The sequence below is a fragment of the Trichechus manatus genome, unplaced genomic scaffold (genome assembly GCF_000243295.1).
Source record: "Trichechus manatus latirostris isolate Lorelei unplaced genomic scaffold, TriManLat1.0 scaffold00020, whole genome shotgun sequence".
Taxonomy (NCBI): domain Eukaryota; kingdom Metazoa; phylum Chordata; class Mammalia; order Sirenia; family Trichechidae; genus Trichechus; species Trichechus manatus.
Window position 1 is genome coordinate 9349892 of NW_004443956.1, and position 24353 is coordinate 9374244.

Sequence of the window (24353 nt, forward strand, 5' to 3'; positions counted from 1 at the left end):
TTATTTCCTTTACTGTCATTATCATCATCATCATCATTACATCCAGCCCCAACCTAAGAAACCTTCCAAAGGAGCTGGGCCCTCAAATTTCTTGACTCAAGAAATTCCTTTACCTTCATCTCCTCTAAAAAAATGCAAAACAGAGCTGATTTGGGAACGTAAAACCCAGAGAAACAAGAATTCAAACTCTTTACTGAGGGCTGGCAGTTGTATAACTTTCCATTATCCTGCACCACATTTAGATAAAACAAGAAAATACATTATGTACGGTGAACATCTGGAAGAGCACCTACAGACAGATGCAAAACCAGCCCCTTACCATCGACACAGGAAGGTCGGTTTCTGGTCGTTCCAGCCACTTTCCCAGGTAGACAAGAGCACTTTACTGTTTGTGACCGCTCCTCAATGCGATTCTTGTTACAACATCTGTGTGCTGCGATCACTTCACACGTCCCTCCTTCTAGAGAGAGAGAGGAAAAAAAGGGGACACTGATGAGAAATAACTTGGTAGGCATTCAAAACATCCAAGCAGGCCTGTGGGAGTTAGAGGGTTAGGGGGAAGGGATAGAAATGACAAAATTCATTTCCGTGGCAGGAAATTACTAAGGAGTTCTCTCCCACTGATGGGCAATCTTAGGAAAGACAAGCATTACAGTGCTACACTTCAAATGCAACAAAGAGCACCAATGAACAGCCCTCAAGAGGGGACAAATCCGGGCTCTATGTACCAAGAGGCAGTGAAGCAGTGAATGCCTGGAGCTAACACATGGAATGAAGAAGCTGCCTGATTTAAGTGCATTGTATTTTGGGAGCTCTCTCTCGTGTTATCTTTGCATTTAAAATTCTCTGAGCTCCCACTAATGACAAGCAACTGAGGTACTGGTGACACAGAATTTCCAGTGGCAGAAAAACTGCAGAGAAATCAGCTCTCCTTTCCACTGCCTGCCCACTCTCCAGGGGGTTGAATAGAAAATCTAATCTGGGAGTCATTTCCCAGGGCTGCTTTCGCCAAATCCAGATCTCATCCACAAAATGAACGAATCTCCGGAGAAAAAGGGTATGGACTTTAAATGGTGTATTGAATTGCAGACCTAGACATGTGGCTTCATTTAATTTTTATAGCTCATGCATGCATTCAGCAACAGTTATTGGCAACCTAATGTATATCACACTCTGCTAGGATCTGAACAGGTGAGTCATTACGTTGTCTAAGGTACTGTTGGTCAGCTTTGAGGTGGGTCTTTCGGGCCTGTAGGGTATCAGCTAAGTCAGTTCTCCAGGGACACAAAAGACACCCCTAAGTGACCAGAAAACTGCAATTAACTCTCCCAACAACATGGTTTGAATTCAGGAAGAATGTATCTTTTTGACAGATATGAGCCCGTATTGGGCATTTAGGATTCAGTTGGCAGAAACTCAGCAAGCATTTGTCAAGCAGAGACTACCTACAAATTAACCTTTTTCCGACCCTTGGTACATAGAGCTATGAATTCCTTTTTCTACCTCTGGGGTTTACTGGGGAGCTATTATACCACTGAAAGTACATGCTGCCAGCAGGCAGGGCCCTGCACAACCGTTCAAAATGGAAAAAAATGGGCATGTGCCACAAATTATTGTTTTTACAGGGTATTGTATGAGGTGGTGCTGAACCATTGAACTTTTGGTAGGAAAAACACAAATTTAAAAATTTTTATTTGGTACACATATGTACCTCTGGACTCAGGGTAGAATCTGGGGTGTCAAGGGGTATACACAAGTATCTTTGGATTCTGAGGGTACGATTTGTGGGATAAGGCATAAAACAAAAACCATGTTACAACCACACTCAATGATTCAGCATGCCCTCCATTACTGAAAACGCATAGTATCAACAAAAATTAAAAGGAAAAATAACTGGGTCTTGAATGTGTGCACATCCTATATACGGTGGGCACTTAAGAAGCGTTGGGTAGGAGAAAATAAAGAAGGGAGACAGGAGGGAGGGAAGGAGGAAGAAGAGAAGACTTAAGACAGCCCCATCCTGTCCCCTGAGAAGGCACAGTATAAGGCAGTGGTTCTCCGTGGGAGGGGGCAGCGTGGGGGATAGTGGGAGTGTGATTTTGCTACCCTCCCTCAAGACATGTGGCAATTTCTGAAGAGATGTTTAATTGTCAAAACTGGCTAGGGGAGGGGGGAGAGTTGCTACTAGCATCTAACGGGTAGAAGGCAGGGATGCTGCTAAACATCCGACCATGCACAGGACAGCCCCCACAACAAAGAACCATGTAGTCCAAAATATCAGTAGTGCTGAGGTTGAGAAATGCTTAGTCTACTAGAAAAGCAACATTCACAAGAATCTCTGCCCCAAGGCAGATGAGCAACGCATCCCTCGATGGGAAGGATAGAGTGGGGTTTCAATCCTGCTTGTTTCACTATGCATTTCAGCTCTGCTATTTGCCACCTGGGTGCATCTGTAAAATGGGAATAATAACACCTATATAATAGGGTTGTGTGAGTATAAACTAAGATAATGCTTGTAGAGGGGTTAGCACTGTCAATACATGCTATCTATGACAATAATACGCAGCCACACTGATGTTTTATTTCCTTGGTGATGTGTCAGAAGCTTTCTCCTGGAATACTTTCTCCTACCTCTCATCCTTCCCAACCCTTCCAAAACAAATACATTCACCCAGTTAACTCTTCCTCAGAGCTCAACACAAAGGCTAGTTCCTTAGAGAATATCCTTTCGCTTCCCTGTTCTTCATTCTCTTAGCACCCTATACATTTCCTCCTACAATTGTAATTAGTTGTTTACGTAGTTAGGAATTGACTCCAGCCAAAATCTAAGCTCCTTAAGGTCAGATCTTTGCTTGTCCCCTTTTAGCTCTATCCTTACTCAACACCTGGCATAGGTGTGCCATGCCTGTTGGTTGAATGGATGGATGAATAAGTGAATTAATTACGGACATAAGTGGAAGGGGAGGCTCATTCCTTGTTGAACAATTAGGAAGGATTCTTAAGTTCTGAGGTGAAGAGATGAGCTTCAATAGGTGGTGATGAAGAGAAAGTGTTTCAACCATCTGAGAAACCAGGGCATTATTTTTTATATAAACTTTTTCCCCCCAATTGTAGAATAGTTTGAGATTTACAGAAAAATCATGATTATAATACTGAGAGTTCTCATACATACCACACCAGTTTCACTTATTTTTTACATCGTACATTAGTGTGGTACACGCATTACAATTAATGAGTCAATATTGTTACATTATCATTAACTGAAACTCATACTTTATTCAGAAACCCTTACTTTTTACCTAATGCCCTTTTTCTGTTCCAGAATTCTATCCAAGCTACCACATTACATCCAGTCGTCATGTCTCTTCAGGCTCCTCTTGGCTGTGACAATTTCTCAGACTTCCCTTGTTCTTGATGGCTTTGACAGTAGTGAGGAGTCCTGGTCACGTGTTTTGTAGGATGTCCCTCAGCTGGGATTTGTCTGAGATTTTTCTCATGATTAGACTGGGGTTAGGGTACATACTACCAACATGACTTATCACTGTTAATGTTGACCTTGATCACCTGGCTGAAGTAGTATTTTTCACATTTCCCTACTGTGAAGTTATTCCTGCCCTTCCATACTGTACTCTTTGGAAGGAAACTACTATGTGTAGCCCACACTTAAGAAATACCCCACCTCCTTGAGGGCACGGTATCTACACAAATTATTTAGAATTCTTCTGCATGGGAGATTAGTCTATTTCCCCTCATTTATTTATTTATTCAATCATTTATTTATATCAGTATGGACTCATGGATATTTATTTTACACTTTGGATTATAATACAAGACTACGTTATTTATTTTGTTGCTCAGATTAGTCCAGCTTTGGTCAGTGGGTGGGAGCTCTTTCAGTTGTCTCCTTTGTCCCTTTGACACACCCCCATCACTGTACTGTAGGTTTTCTAGCATTTTCTTACTTTCTGGTACTGTCGACTGCTCCTTGCTCGTCTTGTATATTTCTTGCCCCTGTCCTAGAATCAGCCATTTCTCCAAGGAGCTGGTCAGGGCTTTTTAAAAACCACATTAGAGTAGCCAGAACTAGTTTTTTGTGTATCTGAGATAGGATTAAATTGGAGCAGGGCTTCCCACCCCACAACGAAGCCTTAGTGTGAGTCTATGTGCATTGAGGCAGGAAGGGGGCCTTTGGAGCTGAGTACTGGCGTCATCCTGTTGGAACTCTGGGGCTGATCACCCTGACAGCTCTGTGAAGGAGGAGTTGGAAAAGTGGAAGGTGGCAAAACAGAAGAAACAATTGGCCACTGCAAAATTCTGAGCAGAAAGTAAGGAGGCCTGAACTTGGATCATAGGCAAAGTATCTCACTCTCACCACACATCCATCACTGGGATTAGAGTTAATGGAACAACAGGGTTAATCACAGATTACACTTTTTAATCCAGACACCCGCAATCAAGTCACTTTAGCTTATAATTGTTAGTGACAAGTGCCCTCAGTCAAGTCAGGATATAGCTGGTTCTACTCTTCATGGAAATACCATCAATTTCAAAGTCACCACTTGGCTTTCATACAAGACTAGAGCAACATTTATGATGGGAAATAGCACATGACATATGAGAGCTCCTGGGACGTACTTTGAATCTTATCTGATTTACAGTCAAGTCAGCAGCACGATAACAGATGTGCCAGCTCATCTGAGTTACTACACCGAGTTAAATAATATGGACAATAAGGTGGCCACCCGAGGCTCAAAGCTGTCCCTCACAGCACTGCAGCTCATGAACCAAAGGAACAATTACGGGTTAGTCTTATAGCTCACTGCCATTTATTGAGCTCTTACTTGGTCACTGCACTTGGCACTGCGTTAGTGATAAACCTCACAATAACTTTAAGAAGTATTGATCCCATGTTACAGATGAAAAGCTGAGGCTTAGAAAGGTTGGATGACTTGCTCAAAATCACACAAGTCTGACCAGGTCTGTTGGACTCCAGAACTCACATTTCTTGCGTCTTGTCACAAGTAGTAATTCCTTGTTATGAAAAACTTCCAAAACGAAGTCTGACACTTTCCTTAGGAGGGTTATCAGGGTTAAGTACGCACACCCCTACCTCCCGTCACGTACCTAACCTCATTTGCTACCCACGCCCCTTCTCTCCGCTCCAGGAACACTGACCTCCTTGCTGAGCATGGCAAACATGACCCCTCACGAGTGCCTCTGTACCTAGTGGAATGCTCTTCCCGCAGGTCCCTGGCTTACTCCCTCACCTTCTCCATATCCTTGCTCAAATATCACTTGATCAGAATCACACTTGGCCACTCTATTTAAAGTCTGAATTCCCTTATATGGCACTCATGACCTCTCTTACTCTGCTCCCCCCCCAACCCCCCCCCACCAGAGCACCTGTAGTTTTCAAATGTAGTATATAATCGGCTTATTTATTATACTTATTGTCTGAGTGTCCCCCACTAGAATATAATCTCCTTGTGGACAAGGATTGCAATCTGTTTCATTTATTGAACAATGTCTGCCATATTCTTATTACGGTTTAAAAGTACTTTTAATATACATTTCATTTAATCTTCAAAATAGCTCAGTAATAGAGAAAGGACTGGCATTATTATCCTCATTTCATATATAAGGATGCAGACTTAGAATGGTCAAATGACATAGCCACATAGCTAATGACAGTAATAATATAGTATTATAGCAGTTAACCATTTATTGAATATCTACAATATGCCTGACATCATGGTACCCAAAACCCATTGCTGTCGAGTCAATTCCGACTCATAGTGACCCTATAGGACAGAGTAGAACTGCCCCATAGGTAGATACATTATAAACCTTCAGCTCATTTTATGCTAACAAAAACCCAGTGAAGTTATGATTACTCCTTAGACATGAGGCAACTGAGATCAAGAGTGGTTTAAAAAGTTGCTAATGTTTTGTCTAACAAGCACCTGGCAACATCTGGACTAGCACCCACATTCTCTGTGTGCCTGTTCCCAGTCTCACCCAGGCACACAGGCTGGCACTTTTCTGAACAGGGAAGGAGGCCTCAGTGACAGAGAATCAAACATGAGCTCTATTTTCATTAAGCCCTTGGATATAAAGTCAATGACCCCGGGCCATATCTACCTTGGGCTCATGGATGATGGATTTGCCACTGGAATCCAGAGAGGTGTTGCTTTAAATAACGGGCTCATCTGGTTTTGACAAGTTGAACTATGGCTTCAGTTATACCTACAGCTCAGGTTTGCAGATGGGGAGCCCGGAACCAGATCTCAGAGTACATGATGGAGGCCCACAGGACCCCAACATTTAGAAAGTCTGATTGGCCCTGTCTAACCCAAATTTCCTGATCCCCAAGGTCGACATTTGTGACTGACCTAGCCATAGTCAATCAGAGCAATTTAATCTTTCAGTCTCATCCTGCCTGCATAACCCTGGTCTGCCAGCTTGTAATGACAAAATAAAACTATTTGAACGTTTGATAGGAAAAAGCTCACTTATATCTACAGTCCTTTGCTCAGAGGTTTTCAAATCATGGTTTGTGGGGCTCTAGGCATTTTCCAAGGGGGCTTAGTTGTCTCCACTGGAGGAAAGGAGAAAGCAACTCTAGTGATTGTATTTTTAACATTCAGTATAATAATCTATCTTTCAAAGGTATTCCTCTGCTAAGGAAAAATGTGACAACAGCTATACTTAGCTGATGATCAGCTCTCTAAAGCTAATGTTAAATGGCAAGTATTGGATGGATGGATGGATGGATGGATGATTGAGCAAAATGAAAAATGAGTAACAAACCTGTCATGAACTTTTGCACTATCAAATAATATGGAATTGAATGTTTCTCAAGAAGCTTGGATGTCTTTGCTATGATAGTGCATAGTAAGCTTATAAAACCACCACCCATAAACCCCCTCTTCCCAATTTCTATGTGTTTTTCACCTCTTGGCTACATCAGGAACCTACATTTACTTTGGTGCACCAAAGACACAGTGAGAACCTGATCAAATTCTGTGAAAAGGATTAAAATCCTGGATGTCCATTATAACCACAGGAATAGAATCTATTTCAAGGACCCCTGGAACTGACTATAAAGTTTTATCTACCTATTGTCCTCATCAGCTGGCTTCTTAGAAAGGGAAGACTGAAAACTAAAATGTTTTTTAGATTTGCCCCCACTGAATGGGAAGAGTTAGATACATCATTATCCTTTCTGGGAACTAGATACTTATGCCTTTTAATCTACTTTTTTTTTTTTTTTTTTTAATTTTAAGGATCATCTAGTGAACTGTCTTTTCAAATCTAATGGCCAAGGTTATTTCAAAATCATAATGATAATATTTGCTAGGTAAATTGCCTTTCAGACTTTTCTCTGGCGCCAATGCCAATCCAATCCTCAATTTTATCTCAATCTAAGTCAAGATGATTTCAAGATGATATGTGGCCTCTCAAAGCAAAGTCATTTAAGTGCTCAGAAAACTGAACTTCCCATTTTTGCTTATGGATTATCTGGAAAATGTCCTATTTTCTTGATTGCACCCAGCATCTGTAGATCCAACAAATAAGACAGGTGAAGTAACCTATTAGCTAATGGCAGAAAATATGGCATAAAGATCAGCAGGTAAATGCAGTAATTATCTGGTTAACTCAGGCCAATCTGAAGGTTGGAAGAGTTAGATGCACATCAATTTCCCAATTCTCCCACCATTACAAATCTTCAAAACTGTGGCCTTGCTTCTCACTCTCTTTGCCCATGTTCACCCAGATGGTATTGGGAAGGTCCCCTGCTGGGAAGCTCTTGGTGACAGCTCTCCAGTTGCCTTTCTGCTCTCTCTCTCTTGGATTTGTCAGAGCTCTGAGTACATTATCAAAATCCATTTTTAACGGCAAGAGAAGTTGCTTCTAATATCCAAAAAGGGAAAGAAGAAAGCATTTTAAGATTACTTCTGGCACCAGCCTCTCTCTGAGCTGGAGAAGTTTAAAAAATGTCAAGCCCAATGCGTTCCCAGCAGTGATCCCTCCTCCCAGCTCAATGTATCACTGTCTGGCCCTGTTCAAGTGAGGAAACACAGAGAAGATGAATTGCTAAGGATAACGTTTCTTTTAAAAAGAGTCCCCATTGATGACAATTATATATCATGATGGAAAGGGAAGATGAGAGTAGGAATGGCTGGCAGATGGCTAAAAGGTTGAAGGCTGGCATCATAAACCAGGGATTGCTCCCCAGAATGGACACCTAATAGAAACAGCTCATACCAAACGTCTTAGTTATCTAGTGCTGCTATAACGGAAATACCACATATGTGTGGCTTTAACAAACAAATTTATTTTCTCACAGTTTCGGAGGCTGGAAGTCTAAACTAAGAGCGCCAGCTCTAGAGGAAGGCTTCCTCTCTCTGTCGGCTCTGGAGAAGGGTCTTTGTTTCTTTTGAGCTTCTGCTCCTGGGAAATCTCCATGTGGCTTGGCATCTCTCTTCCCCCATCTCTGTTTCTCTGGCTTGCTTGTTTAATCTCTTTTATATCTCTAAAGAGATTGACTCAAGATACACCCTAATCTTGTCTCGTTAACATAACAAAGACAACCCTTCCCAAATGGGATTATAATTACAGGCACAGTGGCTAGGATTTACAACACATATTTTTGGGGGACACAATGCAATCCATGACATTCCATCCTCTGGTCCCCCAAAATGCATGTCCTTGCCACATGCAAAACACATTTACCCCATCACACCACCCAAAAAGTCTTAAATCAACTCAAAGTCCAAAATCTCATCTTCTGAACCACCTAAATCAAAATGGGTGAGAATTTAGGCTTATTTCATCCTGGGGAAAAATTCTTCTTCATCTGTGAACCTATGAAATCTAGATTACAACTTATCTATGTCCAAAGTACAGTGGTGGAACAGGCACAAGGTAGACATTTCCATTACAAATGTGAGAAATTGGAGGGAAAGAAGGGACAACAGGCACCAAGCAAATCCAAAACCCAGCAGAAAAATTTGTATTAGCTCTCAAGTCTTGAAAATAATCCTCTGTTCTTTGGGGCTGTGTGGGCAATGGCCCCACCCTCCAGACTCTGGGTGTTGATCATGCCCTGTGGATTCTGGGTGGAGGCCCCTTGGCCCTGGGCTTCAGCTCAGACTTCTAGGCCCTCTGGGATGGCAACTCTGCTCCCTTGGCTTTAGGCAGCCCCATTCTCCTAGTCCCTCTGAGTGGTGGCCCCACCCCCTTGGCACCAGCAGGCCATGTTCTTCTGCCCCTTGGGCATGGGAGCACCACCCCACACCTTTGGGCAGTGGCCCCATACCCCTGGCACATGTTAACAGCAGCTCCACACTCCAGAACCAAGTTGGCGAAGATCAGACTCTTTGAAACCTAGGAGGCTCAAGCCTCACCCACTGACATCCAGAGACCTTGGCCCCACCCTTTGAAACTGAGAAGGCCCTGCATCCTGCGCTCCATCCAACAGGTCTGCTAATCTCCAAACTGGTCCAGGAACGATCCTTTTCTTTTCTTGGAGGACAACACATGTAGCACCTTTGGTCTGTTTCCCGCCTGTAGAATTCCAAGAGGCAGACAGTGTGCTTTCCGTTTGTTCATTCTCTGTCCCTTTCGGTGTAAGCTGATGGGTTTTATTATGTGGGAGTTGGTTAGATCCATCAGTCACAGGCTTAATCTCTTTAACAAAAGACTATGTAGCCACACAAAAGACTGCGTAGCCACATCCTTGGCAAACGTTCTAGGACACACATCCTTAAGCTGTACAACTGAATTTTCCAAATCTTTAAACTGTTTTCATTTTGTTATAGGGTCGCTATGAGTTGACATTGACTCAACAGCAATGGGGTGTGCACAATTCATTTTTAATTCCAGCTCTTTCCTCTTGCATTTCACTATAACTGGCAAGGAGAAACCACACAGCACCTTTAAGAAATCTCATCAGCCAGATATCCAAGTTAAGCACTTACAAGTGCTACCTTCCACCAAATATTTGAACATAATTCAGACAAGTTATTTGCCACTGCATAAAAAGCATCACCCTTCCTCCATTGTCCAATCACATGTTCATCATTTTCTTTTAAAACCTCACCAGAAGCACATTTAATGTCCACATTTCTAACAATGTTTTGTTGCTGGTGGCACATATATTCTCTAAGATGATAGAGACTTTCTCTGTAGGTCTCCTCACTTCCTTATGAATGCTCACCAGAATTGCTTTTGATGTTCATAACCCTACCAACAGACTCTTCAAGGCAATCTAAGCTTTTACTATCAGGCACCTTGAAACTCTTCTAGCCTCTACCCATTACCCAATCCCCAAACCACTTCCACATTATAGGTATTTGTTAGAGCAACACCTCACTGTTGGTACCAAATGTCTTAGGTTAGATTCTCTAGAGGAGCAAAACCAGTGAGGCGCATATTTATAAACATATATACAGAGAGATTTATTTCAAGGAAATGGCTCATGAAGTTGTGGAGGCTGTCAGGTTCCCAAATGTGCGGGTCAGGCATCAGGCCTGAGGCTTCTCTTGACTCACATGGTTGCAGGGGCTGATGAAGCCAAGATCGGCAAGTCAGACAGCAGGCTGCTGGCTCACAGGGCTGCGAGAGCCGGCAAATCCCCAAATCTGCAGGTCAGATGGTAGGCTGCTGGCTGGCTCACATCCCAAGAATCAAAGTTCAAAGAATGATGAGGATCCAGAGAGGGTGAGCCAGAACATCTATATATATAGTGTATGCAGGCCACACTCTCAATGAAACTCCCTTTTCAACTGATTGGCTGTTCACATCAGATCACAAAATGGAGGACTATAACACAATATATGCCAAACCACTGAGAATCATGGCCTAGCCATGTTGACACATAACCTTAACCATCACACCAATCAAGTGGATCATCTGAGTTACAAGCTTGGTTAGCCGTTTAAGAATGGGCACTTGCAGGAAATCGCTAATGTCTAATCCTTTTCATCTGACAGGGAATTTGATATTCAGTAGTATATTCTGGTGTTGATGGCTGTCATGGATTGAATTGTGTCCCTGAAAAATATGTGTCAACTAGGCTAGGCCATCATTTCCAGTATTGTGTGGTTGTCCTCCATTTTGTGATCTGACATAATTGTTCTATGTGTTGTAAATCCTAATCTCTGCCTGTGGTTAATGAGCCAAGATTAGGTTATGTTAAAGAGGATTAGGGTGGGATGCAACACCCTTACTCAGGACACAGCTCTTTTAAGGTATCACCTTTTATTTTACAAGAGGTAAAAGGAGAGAGAAGCAAGCTGAGAGAGAGGGACCTACTACCACCAAGAAAGAAGAACTGGGAGCGGAGCGCATCCTTTGGACCCAGGGTCCCTGCACTGAGAAGCTCCTAGACCAAGGGAAGGTTCATGACAAAGACCTTCCTCCAGAGTCAACAGAGAGAGAAATCCTTTCCCTGGAGATAGCACTCTGAATTTGGACTTCTAGCTTCCTAAACTGTGAGAGAACAAATTTCTGTTTGTTAAAGTCATCCACTTGTTGTATTTCTCTTATAGCAATACTAGATAACTAATACAATGGCTTTAAATCCAAAACCAAGGATGGCCAAGCAAATCAAAACTGTTACACCACAAGCTTTTCTGGGAAAGAAGATGCTAGAGGAGAGTGTTTAAGTTGGAGCTGAAGAGAATTAATTGCCTTAAAAATAAAAAGAAAAGAAACATAAGTCCAAATCCTGCACATTTTTTTCCACTTGGTTCTTGTAGTCATCATTCAGGCCTTCTTTAGGTGGTCCTCCTGAACTGTACCTCAGGTTAGATTCTCCTGCTAGCTGATCCTGCAACCACACATCATTCTCCCATTATGATCTTCAGAACGCATTAATTTGATGTCTTTTGTAATGTCTCACTTTTCCCATAGGGTACAATGGCAGCAATTTATCTGTTTCAGCACTCACTCCCTAGTACTAGACATGTATCCTAATTATAATTATTGGTTCACTTCCTGTCTAGCCTATCAGGGAACACTCCATGATGGCAGGGGCCACATCTCATTGGCTTCTATATTCTTAAAAAAAGTTAGTTGTCATTGGGTTGAATCAGACTCATAGTGACCCCACGTGTGTCAGAGTAGAACAGTGCTCATGGGGTTGTCAATAGCTGATTTTTTGGAAGTAGATCACCAAGCCTTTCTTCTGAGGCACCTCTGGGTGGACTTGAACATCCAACATTTTGGTTAACAGCCAAGAGTGTTAACTGTTTGCAATACCCAGCGATTCCTCTTTATCCATAAAACCGAGAAATGAAACCCATTGCCATGGAGTTGATTCTGACTCATAGCAACCCTTTAGGACAGAGTGGAATTGCCTCATAGGGTTTGCAAGGCTGTACATCTTTACAGAAGCAGACTATCACATCTTTCTCCCATGGAGCAGCCGGTGGGTTTGAACCAACCAATTTTGCGGTTAGTTGTCGAGTGCTTAACTATTGTGCCACCAGGGCTCCTTTTCTATGAGTCGATTTGGAATTGACTCAACAGCAACGGGTCTTTAACCCTAGTGCCTTGTAAAATGCTAGGCACTTACACATTTTCTAGATGACTGAATAATTAGATGACTGAATATTAGAAGGAAGGAGAAAAGGGAGAAACAGAGAGAAAGAAGGAAGAGAAGGAGTGAGGGGAGAGAGAGAAAGAAATAAAAGAGAAGAAAGATTGGAAGATAAGCTAGTTTTCCTTTGGGAACATACCTGACTATCCAAATATCCACTATGTAGTCTTTTCAGAGGATGAACCCGAATGATCAATGTAGCTTTGGCAAGAAGTGACCTTCTAATATACCTTCCAGAAAAATCAACTTGGAAACTTTGGTTTGGGGTAGAGCCAAAATGTACAAAAGAACAGCTTTTTATTCTAAGTGAAATGACTTAAAATGAAAGAGCAATTAAGAGCAACCACAAGGCAACTGCAGTGTTCATTAATAGCGAGGCCAGGATATTATCTGCTTACAGTAGAGGGTAACTTTTGGAGGGAATGAATAAAACCTGATTAAAGAATGTTAAGATTGACGTGCTCCCTTTCTTTAAAAGTTGTAACATGCAAGAGAAATTACAGATTTTTTTTTTTTTTTTTTGAGATTCACTTTTATAAGACTTCTTGATGAAGGCAATATAAATAGCTCTCCTGGAATCTGCTGTAGTAGATGTCAGAAATGCATATTTAAGGCTGTGTTAAAAATGCTTTATTGACCCAATGGACTGGAAAGAGGCTGCAAGCATCTTTGTAAGTCATTGACAGGACAGACACTAATGACTGTTTAAGCTTGTTTTGGTTGAAGAGGGCAAAATGGCTGCTTGATGTGTTTATGCTCGAGATTAAACAAATTACTATCCCCCCCTCCCAGGGCTCTGGGGTATGTAAAGGACAGACACACGTAGGAAAAAACGGAACAAATTCTGGCCAGGACAGCCATGTTTGAAACAGTATAGCATCATAATGGGTAAGATCGTAGGTTCTAGAGCCAGACTGCCAAGAATCAAATCCTGGATCTGCTGTTTCCTGTTATTTTCAACTCTATACCTCAGTGTTCTCATCTCTAAAATGTGGGTAATAATAGCATCAACTTCACAGGATTGTTTTTCGAAATACACAGCTATGAAAATTAAATAAGTATGTGCAGAGTGATTATAATAATACTTGGTTCACAGTAGGCACTAAAAGGTATTCTAATGTTACTATTATAATCATCACCTTTGACGAGATCAGGTCTTTTGGTGGGCAAAAATATGACTCTTCTCAATTCTTGCCACTTCTCACCAACATGGACCATTCCACACACCCATCTCCCTACTCTCCCCCCAGGCCAATGACTAGAAAGCTATATTTAGACCTCACTGTCTTCCTAAAATAAGATTGCTATAAATGAGGTACTACCTCAAAAAACTAAAAATCTACCCCCTAGATTTCTCCTTTTTTTATTTATTTGTAGGAGAAAATGGCTTATATATTGGATATACTGAAACTGTACAGCAGAAATCATGACTAATAACTGCTTTGTTGTGTGCTGTTGAGTCAATTCTGACTGACAGTGACCCTATAGGACAGAGGAGAACTTCCCCATGCGGTTTCCTAGGGTGTAATCTTTACAGGAGCAGATCGTCAGGTCTTTTCTCCCAAGGAGTGACTGGCGGGTTTGAATCGCCAATCTTTTGGTTAGCAGCTGAGTGCTTAAGCATTGCACCACCAGGGCTCCTTAATAACTGCTCTAACCACATGGAAACAAATTATATACAAAGATTCACCAATGAGCCTATAGGAACATCCTTGATTCTGTACTGCTCTTTATGTACTGTACCAAACTTTTACTGTTTTCCAGGCAGGAATGTTTTGGACACCATTAGGGAGGGGGACCCATGGAATAGCTCCAACATCAGACTTGCCTGGGAATTTTTGTTTAAAATCAGGCTGAGAACATAACATCTCTAAGCTTCTATTATCTGCCCCCAAATTTGCTTGTGTCATCTGGACTCACCTTAAATACACTGCAAATGAATGCATTCTGAGACATGATTTACTGTCCAGTAGGGAAAACCAGTCAAAGGCTGGGTGGCCGCTGAGCGAACTAAAGAGGGGTTTTAGACCTCAAAGCGGGACATTCACCAGGATGTCAGTGCAAGTCTCTGGCAACTGAGTCTCAGCATCAGTGCCCTTGAGCTTGCCTGGGCTATAGCCGAAAATAAATGTCACATTTTATTCCCTGGGTGGCACAAATGGTTAAGTGCTGGGCTACTAACTGAAAGGATGGCAGTTCAAATACACCCAGAGGCACCTCAGAAGAAAGACCTGGCGATCTACTTTGGAAAGATCACAACCATTAAGCACAGTTCTACTCTGAAACACACGGGGTTACCATGAGTCAGAATTGATTTGATGGTAACTCGCTTTTTTTTTTTTTTTTAATTAATGTGACTAGGGCTAGAGTTGAAATAAGTCTTAGAAAAATAGCTATGTTTACCTTTCCACTCTAGGGTCAACATTCTCAATCTAAACACCTCTTTGGTCTTCCCCAACCCTATGCTTAAACCAAGACCTCTAGTTCAGCTGAGAAATAGTTTATCAGGTTTTCCTTCTCCAGTGCTGACCTTCAAGGCTGGGAGCTAGATGGAAACAGTTTCTAGAAAAAAGACACACAACTCTATTTTATATGAGCAACTTCTCTGGCTATATTAATTTTTCTAAAATTATATGAAACACTGTAATAAAATGTTGAATTAATATTTAAATGAAATTTCAAATAACGTCATTTGGGATACTAGTTAGGGAGCCTTGGTGGCATGGTGATTAAGTGCTCGGCTGTTAATCAAAAGGTTGGTGGTTTGAACTCACCACCTGCTCTGCGGGAAAAAGATGTGACAGTCTGTTTCCATAAAGATTACCGCCTAGGAAATCCTACGGGGCAATTCTACTCTGTCCTATCAGGTCACTATGAATTGGAATCCACTCCACGGCAATAGGTTTGGTTTTTTGATTTTGGGTTACTAGTTGGGTGACTGGAGCAAGTTATAGTCTCTCTAAGCCCTGCTCCCACATAAGTAAAACAGGGATAATGGTACCGAGGTCTAAAAGATGTTGTGAGAATTAGAGATAGTATATGAAAAGTAATTAATACACTGACCAGCACATAGCGGGTACACTGTAAATAAGAGCCACCATTCTTCATAATATTTTTAACATAAAAAAAAAAGTGAAACCCAGTTTCAAAGACAACCCTGAAGGAAGTTACATTTTGACATGAGTGTTGATGGAAAAATAGAATTCTGAAAGGTTGGAAAACTGGAACATTCACCTTTCAGATCCTAGATCCCTCCTGTCCAAGGCTCCGAAGGTCCAAACTGAATTCCATGGCTGGTGGTCTAACGTGCTCTTACACTGCATCCTTGCCTTCTCTACTCTCAACTCTTTCTTCATTTTTGTTCCCTTGTTTCTTCTGGACATTTACTTAATGGCATACAAGCAGGAATGCACTCTGAGAAGTAAGCCCAACAATAATCATGAACTTTCTTATTCTCTTCAAATGAGATTCTTCTATTATCCTTCATTGACAAGTGTAATGGATGCCAAAAGGAACATGGGTGGTGATTATACACAAACTCCTTTATGAAAACAAAAGCACAGCTAACAATATCAAGCAGGCAACGTGCTGACTCCGAATCCATCACCTCTAAAAACCATAACTATTTTACGACCTTTTTCTCTCCAGGACAACAAAAACCATGCCCACAGAAAAACATTCCTCAATTGGCTAAGAAACAAGGATTCAAAGATTAAGATAAAATTCAAAATACTCAGGGAAGAAGTGGCTATGAAATACTATCCTCTCAGAAGTGGCATTCTCACTATAGGGGCAGAGGCCCACCAGGGGGTCCTCTTGCTGACTCACATACTGATCTTAAATTGCCAAGTCCTCACTTTGATACCTACAGGCAAACCACCCAAAAAATGCATAGATAATAGATTTTGCTTTCAGCTGTGGGCTAATCACTAGAAACTCCCTAAAGGAATTATTAAACATTATGGAAATTTGTTATACAAACATGAAAATTGGTATTTTGCTAGTATCTACTGAGTTGTCTAAGGACCGTGTAAGAGTTCTATAAGGAGGTGGTCTCTACAGTGTCAATGGCTGGGATATTTTTAAATCCCAGAAGGTCCATGAGTGGGAGAATGGTTAACAGCATAGTGTTTCAGACTGGATTTTGGAGCCACACTAACTAGGTTTATAATTCTTTCTCTATTCTTTATTACCTGTATTGACCTCAGGAAAGTCATTTAAGCTCTCTATTCTCAGTTTTCTCATCTGTAAAATGGGAAAAACAATAGTACATTCCTTATAAATTTGTTTTGAGAATGAACGAGTGAACACAGGCAAAGCACTTAGCATAGGGCCTGAAGTGTAAGAACAATGTAAGAGATTGCTATCAGCACTGTTACTATTATCATTGTTAGCTATGGCAGCCACTGTCATTGATGTATGCCACTGAGTTGATTTTGACTCAGAGCGACACTACGTGACAGAGTAGAACAGTCCCATAGGGCTTTCTTGGCTGTAATCTTTACGGAAGCAGATCTCCAGGTCTTTTTTCTGCAGAATGGCTGGGTGGGTTCAAACTGCCAACCTTTTAGTCAGCAGCCCAGCACTTAACTGTTGGTGCCACCAGGGTTCCTTCATGGCAGCCATTAAGGGCTGCTAAGTGACCTTCTCTGGCTTTCCCACCCCAGGTTTATGGTAGCTCCTGGCCTCCTTGTAAGAGGTGGGGCCATGTTACTATTTCCGGTCAACTGCGTAGGAATGAAAAGTGGTGTTTGCTCTTTCGTGCCTAGCTGCCGGCAAGACCCTCCAGGGCTGTCTTCCCACTGGTGTGGCAACCAGCAATGTTGTGTGACAACCAGCAATGTTTTACATTAGGAGTCAGCAAAGTTTGTTTGTAAACGTCCAAATAGTAAATATTTTCAGCTTTATGGGTCGTTTGGTCTCTGTGTTGTAGCCCGAAAGCAGTCATAGACAATATGTAAATAAAAGAATGTGGCTGTGTTCCAATAAAATTTTATTAATGGAAACTGAAACTTCAAATTCATATAATTCTTATATGCCACAAATAATAATAATAATTCTTCTTCTCCTTTTTTCAACCATTTAAAAACATAAAAACCATTCTTGAAGAACACCAAAGACACAAGGAAAGTATTAGCCCAAGAGACAGAAAGGGCCACATAAACAAGAGACTTCATCAGCCTGAGACCAGAAGAACTAGGTGGTGCCTGGCTACCACCAATGACTGCCCTCACAGGGAATACAACAGAGAGTCCCTGATGGAGCAGGAAAAAGGTGGGGTGCAGAACTCAAACTGTAGTAAGAAGACCAGACTTAATGGTCTGACTGAGACTGGAGGAACCCCAGAAAGCATGGCCCCTGGATTCTCTATCAGCCCAGAACTAAAACAATTTCTGAGGCCAACTCTTCAGACAGGGATTGGACTGGACTGTGGGACATAAAGTGATACTCGTGAGGAGTGTGCCTCTTAGCTCAAGTAGATTCAAGAGACTAAATGGGCAGCTTCTGTCTGGAGGTGAGATGGGAAGGCAGAGAGGGTTAGGAGCTGGTTGAATGGACATGGGGAATTAGGGTGGAAAGGAGGAGTGTGCCGTCACAGTATGGGGAGAGCAATTAGGGTCACATAACAATGTATGTATAAATTTTTGTAGAAAAAAATAAATAAAAAACATTCTTAACTCATGGGCTACACAAAAACAGATGGAGAGCTCCAACTGACCCACGGGCCATAGTCTGCGGACCCTTATTTTAGATGGTGGCTTTTCCATGGTGCTAGTCCCTGAATAACTGTTATGGTCAAAGCCCCACTGTTGAACCACAATAGGGATGTTGTTTAACCAAGAAATAAATCTTTGTTGTTTTAAGCCAATGAAAATGAGGAGCTGTTTTTTGCTGCAGCTTAACAGCATATAATAATATATTAGCCTGATCTGACTAATGTATTATTCTTTAAGATGGTGAAGATAAAAGAAGTACATTATTCCCTTAAGAGTATTTAAGTAACTTCCGTAAATATGTTTAATGATAACTATGGGGTGGAGCCACCTCCACAGCTTTCACCATGTGACATATAGTCTTTCAAATACATTCCTTCCTTCTCAGCTTCTAGCTCTTAGCCAACCTACAAGTCTTATCCAATCTACAAGTCTGGTGGTAGTTATCTTGGTATTTTATTGGTTTAGCTGAGAGATAATAATAAAAGTATCTATTTATATTGTGAGATTGTACATCCCATCCATAGCCAGATAGATCAGAAAACACACATTTAGGGGAAGAGAAGGCAAACAGAAACTCTGATTTGTGTTACACATAGTAGAAGTCATTAACTATGACTCAGGTAGAAAAACTTACGACTTCTCTTTCTGACAGTAATGACAATTTAATAGTATTTTTGACTACCCCAAGTTACATCTAGCGTCCAGAGGCACTGAAAGGGACTGTTTATCAAGATGATGAACAAGGCTTCATTTCTCCCTGCCTGCACGGATGTGATCAGAAGTCTAAGGCCATCCAAATTCACTGCGTCTGGCCACCAGGGGGACATGAAGCTATCTGGGACCATCTATGCTTGAACTGAGCTTCACTTAATGGACCTTCTGTGAGCAGGTCAGCACTCATGGAGGCATGTTTGCATGAATGCTTGAGCACTGGGGCATTCAGTGTGGACTCTGGGGGCTAAGGGAAGGGTGTTAGACACAGAGAAACCCTGCTCTCTGGGAATCTCATAATCACTCATTTCAAACGGCAGAACTAGTTTTGGCCTCTGGGTTGGGTAGCTATTGTAAAGTAGCCTGGATACATTCTCAACATGCCAGCAATGTAGAATGAGGTTTTGGATGGGGAAATATAAGGACTGTAAGTGATTGCTCGTATTGTTACTATTATTATTGTTAGCTGTGGCAGTCATTAATGTCATTAGTCATTGCTACTCTGTGGTAGACCCCTGTTCTTTCTGCCTGCCCAGGAAACAAACCCACTGGTGGCTGCATCTGGGTTTTCCTTGGAGAACCAGTGGCGTCTTTTCCTAATTCTCAGTTCATGGAATTTGGTTGGTACTGGTTTTACCCCTGCTCCAGGGAAAGTCATAAAAGTCAAGACTCACTATTTGGAACATGCCATCTCTATGGACCAAGTGATTGCTACAAGGACTGCTACCTGACCCCAGCCATACACCATGAGATCCAACTGTAAAATATTTATTATTGAGGAAATATAATTTTTTTCTTTAAGTGTTGTTGATGAAAGGATGTAAGTCTAGTGCTTGTCACTATATTCCAGCATCGGATGGAAAAGCCTACAAGCGAATGCAGTCAACACAGAAGAAAGTCCAGAAGAGAGGTGGAGCACTGCCTGACAATACGGTTTGCTACTTGATGCAGCTGTGCCTGAAGCTGGATGCTGAACTTTCATCAATACATACCTTTTTGTTCTGATTGAGATTGAAATAGATTTTCTGCTACTCGCAATATAAAGAGTCATGAAGTGCAGGTTATACCAAGTGAAGATTCTCTGCACTTATCTTTCCTTATTTTCTATAAATATTTGTTATATGCAGAACCTTCTGCTAGGTTCCAAAGTTTAATCAGACATGGTTCTGTCTCACATGGCACTTCCTCAGAGAAGTCTTACTTAACGTTTCTAATTAGGTCACTCACACCCACCTCCACCCTCTGGACTCCCACCATCGGATCTTCTCAACCTCAGGACATTCACAATTTCAGTTTCATGTATGTTGAGCGAATAGTTTTATGTTTATTTCTCTAATAAGTAATAAGCTCCATGAGGTAGGGGTCATTTCTGTGTTCACTGATCATTTTATCCTGAGAGCCAAGCATAATGTCTGACTGTGAAAATCACTGCTGCCAACTCAATACTTATTCTCTCCTCTTTGCATAGAGCTACAACAGTAAACTGGATCACAGTGGCCATATGATTACACATTAAAAAACATTTTTTCCATCCTGCTTATAACTATGGATGGAATATGACACACTTCTTGTTAATGGGATATAAATGAAAATTTGCTGAAGCTATCTAGGAAGACTTTGCTTTCCTAACAATGTCACTTCCTGTTCAACACTACTGGTTTCTTCCTGCCTGAAATACAGGCTTGATGGCTGGAGCTAGAGTAGCTATTTTTTGCTAATGAGAGAAAGGAAGGTCAAAGAAAAAGGCCAAGAGAGTCACAGAGGCTTTAGCCATGACAGTGTCGGGCCACTGAGCCAATGTCAACAACTCCCTACCTCCAGACTTTCTATTGACTGTGATAAAAAATTAGCTGCCAATCTGTTTAACCCATCATTCCACTGAAGTTGCTATTACAAACACAATCCTGATACACTGACACATGTTAGGATTTTAATAAATCTTATAAAATGTATGAACAAATAAAAGGAAGGAAGAGTCACTGCCTTTAGAGATCTAGTCAGAGAATTAAGACACAGGGAAAAAAAAATCAATTTTTCAAAGTAGAAAGTAATAAATGTCATGGCAGTGTATTGAGATCAAGTAAGATTTGTTAGAGTAGAAGTGTTTGATTCAGGTCTTTTGAAGATCCTTTAAGGATGATTTTTGTTCATGCGTTGATGGAGAATGAGCATTTTCAGCAGAATGAACAAGTTGGCAAATACCCAAGGATGGGGTCTGTGATGAACCCCTAGGGCCTTGTATGGCCCACGTAGTGGGCTGAATTGTTGTTATTGTTGTTAGGTGTCATCGAGTCGATCCGACTCATAGGGACCCTATAGGACAGAGTAGAACTGTCTCATAGGGTTTCCAAGGAGCAGCTGGTGGATGTGAACTGCCGACATTTTTGTTAGCAGCTGAGCTCTTAACCACTAAGCCACCAGGGCTCCATGGGTTGAATAGCATCCACCAAAAATTCATGTTCACTCAGAACTTTAGAATGTGACCCTATCTGGAAATAGGGTCTTTGCAGATGTAATTAAAGTAAGGATCAAAATGAGGTTACTACGGTTTTGTAATTAGCCTGAGAATCCTTGGCTGGAATATTGGCTTTATGTCTTACTAACTGGCTTAAAGCCAATATTCTAGTCAAGGACTCTCAGACTAATTATAAAACCGTAGTATTCTCACCTAGATCCTTACTTAATGGCTTTATGTCTTAGTAACTGGCAAATTCACGACTGCTCTGTCAGTTTGTCATACTTGAGTGGCTTGTGTGTTGCTGTGATGCTAGAAGCTATGCCAATGGTATTTCAAATGACAGCAGGGTCACCCATGGTGGACAGGTTTCAGCCGAGCTTCCAGACTAAGACAGACTGAGAAGAAGGACCTGGTGATCTACTATTGAAAAAATTGGACAGTTCAAACCTTATGAATAGCAGTGGAACACTGTCTGATGTAGTACCAGAAGATGAGACCCTCAGGTTGGATGGCACTCAAAATACAACTGGAGAAGAGCTGCCTCCTCAAAGTACAGTCGACCTTAATGACGTGGATGGAGTCAAGCTTTCAGGACTTTCATTTACTGACATGACACGACTCAAAATGAGAAGAAACAGCCGCAAATATACATTAATAATTAGAATGTGGAATGTATGAAATAAAAAAATCTAGGAAAATTGTAAGTTGTCAAAAATGAAATGGAACACTTGAAAATCGATATTCTAGGCATTAGGGAGCTGAAATGGACTGGTATTGGCCATTTTCAATCAGACAATCATATGGTCTACCATGCTGGGAATGACAGATTGAAGAGGAATGGCATCTCATTCATTGTCAAAAAGAATATTTCAAGATCTATCCTCAAGCACAACACTGTCAGTGATAGTATAACATCCATATACCTAAAAGGAAGACCAGTTAATGCAACTATTTTTCAAGTTTATGTACCAACCACTAATACCAAAGATGGTCAAATTGAAGACTTTCACCAACTTCTGCAGTCTGAAATTGATCAAACATGCAACCAAGATTCACTGATAATTACTGGGGATTGGAATGTGAAAGTTTGGAAAAAAAGAAGGGTCAACAATTGGAAAATATGGCCATGGTGACAGAAATGATGCTGGAGATCGCATGACAGAATTTTGTAAGACCAATGACTTATCATTGCAAATATCTTTTTTTTTTAACAACATAAACAGTGACTATACATGTGGACTTTGCTGGATCACTAAAGACCCGACAAGTTGTGAGACGATATCAAAGACCTTCTATAGGAAGAAAGCAAAAGGTCATTAAAAAAATAGGAAAGAAAGAAAAGATCAAAATGGATGTCAGAAGAGACTTTGAAACTTCCTCTTGAACATAGAGTAGCTAACGTGAACAGAAGAAATGATGAAGTAAAAGAGCTAAACAGAAGATTTCAAAGGGTGGCTCAAGAAGACACCGTAAAGTATTATAATGAAATGTGCAAAAACCTGGAATTGGAAAACCAAAAGGGAAGAACACACTTGGCATTTCTCAAGCTGCAAAAACTGAAGAAAAAATTCAAGCCTCAAGTTGCAGTATTTAAAGATTCTGTGGGCAAAATACTGAACAACTAAGAAAGCATCAAAAGAAGGTGAAAGGAATACACAGCATCACTGTACCAAAAAGAACTGATCAACATTCAACTATTTCAGGAGGCAGAATATGATCAAGAACTGATGGTACTGAGAGAAGAAGTCCAAGCTACATTGAAGACACAGGCAAAAAACAAGCTCCAGGAATTGACAGAATACCAATTGAGATGTTTCTAAAAACAGATGCAACACTGGAAGCACCCACTTATCTATGCCAAGAAATTTGGAAGACAGCTACCTGGCCAACTGATTGAAAGAGATCCATATTTGTGCCCATTCCAAAGAAAGGTGATCCAACAGAAGGCAGAAAGTATTGAACAATATCATCAATATCACACGCAAGTAAAATTTCGCTGAAGATAATTCAAAAATGGTTGCAGCAGTACATTGACAGGGAACTGCCAGAAACTCAGGCTGGATTCAGAAGAGGACTTGGAACAAGAGATATCATTGCTGATGTCAGACAGACCTTGGCTGAAAGCACAGAATACCAGAAAGATGTTTACCTGTGTTTTATTAACTATGCAAAGGCATTCAGCTGTGTGGATCATAAAAAATTACGGATAACACTGTGAAAAACTGGAATTCCAGAACATTTAGTTGTGCTCATGTGGAACCTATACATAGAACAAGAGGCTTTTTTTTTTTTTTTAATTGTCCTTTAGGTGAAAGTTTACAGCTCAAGTTAATTTCTCATATAAAAATTTATACACATTGTTATGTGACACTAGTTGCAATCCCTACAATATGACAGCACACTCCCCCTTTCTACCCCATGTTTTCCGTGTCCATCCAATCAGCTCCTGGCCCTTCCTGCCTTCTCATCCTGCCTCTGGACAGGAGCTGCCTGTTTGGTCTTGTGTACCTCTTTGAACTAAGAAGCATATTCCTCATGAGTATTATTTTACATTTTATACTCCAGTCTAATCTTTGTCTAAAGAGTGGGCTGCAGGAGTGGTTTTAGTTCTGGGTTAATAGAGGGTCTGGGAGTCATGGCTTCAGGGGTTCCTCCAGTCTCAGTTAGACCATTAAGTCTGGTCTTTTTACATGAATTTGAATTCTGCTCCACACTTTTCTCCTGCTCTGTCAGGGACAATCTGTTGCATTCCCTATCAGGGCTGTCATTGGTGGTAGCCAGGCACCATCTAGTTCTTCTGGTCTCAGGCTGATGAAGTCTCTGGTTTATGTGGCCCTTTCTGTCTCTTGGGCTAATATTT

The 24353-nt window shown here is 41.2% G+C and overlaps 1 protein-coding gene across 2 annotated transcripts in view; it reads right to left on the minus strand.

The window, feature by feature from the left end:
* The window catches only part of TAFA1 (TAFA chemokine like family member 1), a 659101-nt gene that overhangs the window by 154598 nt on the left and 480150 nt on the right, over positions 1 to 24353 (minus strand). For both annotated transcript variants that reach the window (XM_004372725.1, XM_004372726.1), the window contains one exon: positions 320 to 460. In XM_004372725.1, coding sequence (XP_004372782.1) covers positions 320 to 460 — 141 coding nt within the window. The remainder of the gene's footprint in view (positions 1 to 319; positions 461 to 24353) is intronic.